The sequence below is a fragment of the Bufo bufo genome, chromosome 4 (genome assembly GCF_905171765.1).
Source record: "Bufo bufo chromosome 4, aBufBuf1.1, whole genome shotgun sequence".
NCBI lineage: Eukaryota > Metazoa > Chordata > Amphibia > Anura > Bufonidae > Bufo > Bufo bufo.
In genome coordinates this window covers 28405111-28412022 of record NC_053392.1, presented here as the reverse complement: position 1 = coordinate 28412022, position 6912 = coordinate 28405111, and the positions used below count along the sequence as shown (strand labels likewise).

General features: G+C 45.8%; 1 protein-coding gene across 1 annotated transcript in view; it reads right to left on the bottom strand.

The window, feature by feature from the left end:
* Positions 1–2553: 2553 nt before the first annotated feature.
* The window catches only part of LOC120997076 (zinc finger protein 12-like), a 61308-nt gene continuing 56949 nt past the window's right edge, over positions 2554–6912 (bottom strand). The window contains exons 11-13 of the mRNA XM_040426987.1: positions 5453–5545; positions 3591–5002; positions 2554–2905 (exon numbers count right to left, since the gene is read on the bottom strand). Of these exons, the coding sequence (XP_040282921.1) occupies positions 4515–5002; positions 5453–5545 (581 nt within the window). The 3' untranslated portion in view covers positions 2554–2905; positions 3591–4514. The remainder of the gene's footprint in view (positions 2906–3590; positions 5003–5452; positions 5546–6912) is intronic.

Genomic DNA, 6912 nt, shown 5'->3' with positions numbered 1-6912 from the left:
CTCTGCTGCATGTCTCTGGTGATTCTGTGGGGGGAGGGGATCCCAGGATGGAGGCCACGTTCTGTTATACAGAGGTAACCTGTGCAGACTCCGCATCAGGGGCTACTGCCGCGAATGTGCGGGGTGAATCGCTCAGCCGCCATGACGGCTGCCAACGAGACCCTCACTCGTCCTCTCATCTGTGAATGTCACAAAGACTCAAACACAGTCTCGTCCAGCGTCACTGTCACAGTAAATCCTTGTTCTGTCCAGTCACAGCCAGAGCTGCAGTCATATTTCTACTGTAACATCATGTTCTATACTCCAGTCACAGCCAGAGCTCAGCTGGTCACATTTCTACTGTAACATCGTCCTATACTCCAGTCATAGCCAGATCTGCAGTCATATTTCTACTGTAACATCATGTCCTATACTCCAGTCATAGCCAGATCTGGTCACATTTCTACTGTAACATCGTCCTATACTCCAGTCATAGCCAGATCTGCAGTCATATTTCTACTGTAACATCATGTCCTATACTCCAGTCATAGCCAGATCTGCAGACACAATTCTACTCGTACATCTTGTACTATACTCCAGTCACAATTCTGCTGTTACGTCATGCCTCGTTCTCCAGTCACAGCCAGAGCTGCAGTCATAATTCTGCTGTTACGTCATGCCTCGTTCTCCAGTCACAGTCACAATTCTGCTGTTTGGAGCAAAAGGCATGATCTGTCACATCACTTATACTCTAGGCCAGGGATGCCCAACCTGCGGCCCTCCAGCTGTTGCAAAACTACACCTCCCAGCATGCCTGGACAGCCTACAGCTATCATGCTGGGAGTTGTAGCTTTGCAACATCTGGAGGGCCACAGGTTGAGCATGCCTGATCTAGTCACAGCCGGAGCTGCAGTCACTCCTTGTTTGTTTCTGTGGCATCTTATCAGTAACCTGACGTGAGCTGCACAGTTTTTTTTTCTTTTGCTGAGACAGAGCTCCAAACTCCCTGCTTCCCTTCATCAGTCATGATAATATTCTTTTTGCCTGTAGGGGGAGCTAATTACTTCCAGATTTACCCCCACTAAACTCCATAATAAACCCATCGCTATGAATCTCTTCCGCTCCCCCTAGTGGTGGAGGAGTGCATTAAAAATCAAATTAGCATTTGAGTTCAACAAGAAAAAGCAAGGCCGTGAAAACTGCCTGTAAAAACGACAACTTTTTATACATGGCACCATCTTGAAATTGCAGATGGAGGACCTCGGGGGCCAGCACATTGAGCACAGGGACATCTCTGATTCCTAAGGAGTACTGCCCAAGAAATGATCTTCCCAATCCATAATGCAGGCAGGGACATCTACTGCACCTAATCTGCCAGTACTGAGGTCTGTGTATACTTCTAAAGCGTGAGCTCCCCCTAGTGGGGTAATAAGAGGTTGCATAGTGAAAAAATACATAAAAAATAAGCCAAAATGTGAATAAAATTACAATCAATCAAAAGGATGAAGACTGTTTTGTATGGATCGGTGGAGGTGCCGACTTGGCTACTATGATTAGTAAATTATGGCTGATCCTAACAATGGTCTTTGATTTTGAGGGAAACTCCCTTTAAAATATGAGCGCTCATCTCAGAACAGATGCTGTAAAGACTGCTTTATAGGGGCAGGAGATTGCATTTTGTATGGATGCTCATGTGCCACTAGGGATAAACCCTTGAAAAAGTTAAATTTGTAGGGGGGCACATTTTTAATGCTTGGGTGCCAAGAGAGCTTGTCCCACCCCTGAGTTACCCTTTGTCACCAATAATGTAAGAATCTCCTTTCCTGTGAGAAACAACTGATATGTCTGGTTGGCTGTCAGGTGGGCTTGTCCTGCCCCCGAGTTACCCTTCGTCACCAATAATATAATTGCTTCACTGCGAGAAATATATGTTTTGTCTGGTTGTACATCGGTGGATTTGTCCCGCCCCCGAGTTACCCTATGTAACCAATATAAGAATGTCCTTCACTGCTAGAAGCAGATGTTTTGTCTTGTTGTACGTCGGTGGATTTGTCCCGCCCCCGAGTTACCCTATGTAACCAATATAAGAATGTCCTTCACTGCTAGAAGCAGATGTTTTGTCTGGTTGTACGTTGGTGGATTTGTCCCGCCCCCGAGTTACCCTATGTAACCAATATAAGAATCTCCTTCACTGCTAGAAGCAGATGTTTTGTCTGGTTGTACGTCGGTGGATTTGTCCTGCCCCCGAGTTACCCTATGTAACCAATATAAGAATGTCCTTTACTGTGAGGAACAGATGTTTTGGCTGTCGGTGGATTTGTCCCGCCCCCGAGTTACCCTATGTAACCAATATAAGAATGTCCTTTACTGTGAGGAGCAGATGTTTTGGCTGTCGGTGGATTTGTCCCGCCCCCGAGTTACCCTATGTAACCAATATAAGAATGTCCTTTACTGTGAGGAGCAGATGTTTTGGCTGTCGGTGGATTTGTCCCGCCCCCGAGTTACCCTATGTAACCAATATAAGAATGTCCTTTACTGTGAGGAGCAGATGTTTTGTCTGGTTGGCTGTCGGTGGATTTGTCCCGCCCTCGAGTTACCCTCTGTCACCAATAATATCAGAATCTCCTTCACTGCGAGAAGATGTTTTAATCTGTTTATTGATCAGGAGGTGACCCCTGAGGTCAGCTGTACGTCTCTGACACGTATGATGAGTGATGCTCGCACCCATGGACTGAGACGTCTAGTTCACCAAAAGTCTTTGATGTAACTAAACCCTGCTGACTCCAGAATCTTCTCAGGGGCTTGAGGTTGAATAAAAGACACGAGATGTTGAGTGTCACCTTCATCGAGCAAGATGGGAGGGATAAGATGTCAGAGGTCTCTGGAGACACCAGGAGATATCCAAAATACCCAGCAAAGATCCCGGCTGAAAAAGAGAAGTTGACTGATCAGTAAAGAACAGAAGCACAGAATGTTATATGATATACTCCAGTCACATCCCAAGCTGCATTTACCATTCTATTAGCTGTCACCCGTACTTACACGTGCCAAAGGGCTTGGCTATGATCCAACGCCCCCAGAAGCATTACTTTGTGGGAAATGTGGTGTTTTTAAGTTTTAATGTAGAATGTTGTGCAAACACTACATCTCCCACAACGGGCAGGTAAGCAATATTTTTTTGAATGCAGCTCTAGCTGTGACTGGAGTACAAGACCTAACATCATTATATAATGAGTATGTACCACTGTGCAGAGCTGCCGGCCCGTCCCTTTTTTCCGCCCACAACTGGTGTGAGCGGGGCGAAGTCACGGATAGCGGTGCAACTAACAGTCGTGCCACCATCTGTGCCTGAAATACTTCTATTCTAGACGTATTTCAGCTTAGTAAACGACTCCCTAGGTTTGTCACCCTTAAATTGGACACTACGGATGGCACAATTGTGGGAGCACTGGGGATGCCATTATTATAGAGACAATGTGTAAAAGCTTTACCTGACTGCACAAAATAGTACCGAAAAGTGGTTTAGTTGGGGTGGGGTAGTCTTCCCAAAGAAGATGTCTAGTAAACATGGTGGCCTTGTGGAGAGGTTGCACTGTAAATTGAAAACTTACTGAAGTGAAGTAGTTTCTTAGCTGAGAATCCAAATGATGAAGGTCAGGCAGCTGGACAGGAGTCCTGGTGATGGTGTCCTGGAAGAAAGCAGTTCACGTCTACCAAGAAGAATATTCTCTACTGAAATGTCCCACCAGACCCCACACGTCCAGTTTCTTGTAAAAAGCATAAAAGATTCCAACAAAATTCACGAGCCTCGTATATAGACTAGTAGCAGCTCCCAAGATTGTGTGACTTAGCGCTGTCACGTAGCCCCAGCCTTATTGTTCTCTGATGTCAGCCTGCGCAAAGGCCGACTGTAGGACAGGTGAATATTGTCTAGTGCTCCTTGTTGTCAGCCAAGGTGAGGCTGAATGCCTCCTCTGCACCCCGAGAGATATGCCCCTCATTATTATCATCAAATTTTCTTTCTCATTCTCTCCAGATCAGGAGGTTTTTAGGATAGACAACACTTTCGAAATCTATGGTGGTCATGTAGGACCTCTTGATAAGTCCTGTAAGTCAACGGAGCTGACCCAAAGCCAAACCTATATCAAGCTGCCCACCAGTCCGAATTCAGATACGTTGGCCTGTAAAAAGACTAGATATCGTCAAGAATTGGCAAGACTTTCCTAGTGGAAATTTGTACCGATCCCCCAAAGAAAAATGTAGAACCAGACCTTAATCTGTTATGACTCAAGGGGTGAATTTCCATAAAGGTAATTGTAAATGGTTGTGGGGTTGGTTATCAGGTGTAATTACAACCTCTTGTCTTTATAAGGACATTTACAGTCCCTTTCATTGCTTCTCATCACCATGATCTTTAACTTTCGACTCCTTTCATTCTTTCTCAGTGGAATTAAGGGACCTCATATTCAATCAATGATTCTGATCAACATCCCTTGACCCCCCCCCCAGAAAAGTCTCCCAGTCTTGAGGTCCCTCTAGAAGTTCTGCAGCCTGCCGCCTACATGGGTCCGCTGGTGAGTCTTCAGATGATGGGACTGGACGAAGCTCTTGGAGCACTGAGTGCACTTGTATGGCCGTTCTCCTGTGTGAATTCGCTGATGAACCTTCAGGATTGAGTTCTTGATGAACTTTTTGCCACACACTGTGCACTGGTATGGCTTCTCCCCTGTATGAACTCTCTGGTGAACCATGAGCTCGTAGGGTTGTCTGAAAGTCTTCACGCAGTGACGACAGTGGTACGGTCTTCCCCCTGTGTGACTGATCTGATGTCTGAGGAAACGGGATAGGTCAGAGAAGGTTTTAGGACATTCATTGCACTGGTATGGCCTCTCTCTTCGTTGCTGGGGCAGAGGTGAAAGGATGCCGACGTGATTGTGCCAACTGCTCCACCTATAGTATGATCCATTGAGGAAGCAGTGTGTGCCAGCTGGCCCGTCTACCGCTGTGATCTCTCGTCTGTTCTCTGTAAAATATAAGACATGACTTGTTATTGAGGGTGCAGTCAAACCCCGGCTTCCCCTGGTCAAGTCTGAACCCAGAGCTACAAGATAGCAGTTCCAGTCAATAGGCTAATCAGTACCATGGTCTGACATACATGAGAAGACCTGGACCATATGTGCCAAAGCATGCCATACCACTGGTTGGCACTGTTACCTTTGAGAAGATTTTGGATAAACTCAGACAAGGTTTGTGCCTATACAAGGTGAACTAGGCATCTAGGCATGGTCTAGGAAGAACATGGCATGGCTTTTCAAAACTGTGTATAATTTGGGCACATATAGGTTGAACTGGACATGGTTTCAGCAGATCTGGCTAGACCTGGGTATTATTCTAGCAGCAGGAAGGTGTTCTGTCTGTATTTCTCCACTTTGGCAGGTGTACAGTTTGTATGTTATGCAGTCTCTCCGTTTACCTTGGTTGGAACGTTCAGCGGTTTCTGTGTCTTCAGACGTCTGGTTTATCCACATTTCCGTCATCTCTTGCATCCTGGAGGCTGCATTACTGTCTATGGAGCAAGTAAGAAGAAGAGAAAAGAATTATCTGCAGGATCAGTGCCAATGCACAGGGGTGAAAGTCATCACGGCGCACTGGCAGGGACTGAATTTGACCCTTGTTGACCTGAAGCAACCGGTCAACACCATCTCCTTCTTATATTCAGAGGGTCAACATAGTTTTACCTGCGTCTTAAAAGGGTTTTCCGACATTTTACTTCTGATGACCTATCCTCCAGAATAGGTCATCAGTATCTGATCGGTGGGAGTCTGACAACAGGGACCCCCACCGATTAGCTGTTTTGAGAAGGCACTCCTGTGAGCATCGCTGCCTTCTCGATGCTCACCAAGCCCAGCGCTCTACATTGTATAGCGGCTGAGCTGCCCCTAGGCCATGGGAACAATGAACGTGACGTCCTCGGCCTAGGAAAAGCAGAGAGAAGTACAGCTGATCGGCGTGGCTCCTAGGTGTCAGACCCCCACCAATCATGTACTGATGAGTTATACAGAGGATAGGCCATCAGTATTAAAATGTTGGAAAACCCCTTTAAAAGGAACTCTCCAGTCTTCTCATTCCATCACTTATCAAAAACATTTTGGGTATCCGAGAACTGCAGTCCCCAACCAATGTCTTGAACCAAGGTTGTCGGCTCTTGGTGCAGGGCTGGTGTTTCCTTCCACTATATTCTTGGCTTAGAATGGAAGTGTGGAGTCCGTTTATTTCAATGGAATGAAGAGCCCAAAAAAATCACTTACCCTGCAACTAGTGACAAGACCCTGTTCAATTTGGGGGAAGGAGGCTTAATGAAGCTTCCCACAACTTCTTCACTGGCTGCACCGGGTGAGATATCTGCACACCAGTGGCCAGGGCAAGTGTCCACCATCACATCAGCTCCATAGTATGCCTCAATACTGTTCTACAAACAAGCATCGGGTATGGAGAAGTCGCGACCTTGTAACATAAACCTTACCGATATTTCGCAGCATTTCCAATTCTCTGGAATTGCCAGAATTTTTTGAATTTGTTGTGTCCTAGACCTTTTCATCTACACTAGAATATACAGCTGAGTAGGCATGGAGATAACACAGATCTAGACAGGTCCCTGTGTGTGGCCATGTCAATCAGAGTGACAACCTTCATGCTTTACACTGCAGGCAGCTTCAGAAAGTTGGAACAAGTAAAAGAAAAACAATATACAAAATCATGACGACTGAACAGCTCTATTTATAACAAGGTTTGGACCTTCTTCACAATATACCGATGCACAACGAGACGACCATTCGCATTTCGGGCATGGAAGCCATTACTACCGATTTTTTTTAGTTGGCAAATAGCTTGAAGGAAGCACAAAGGACACATCAATTGGAAATTCTCATTGAA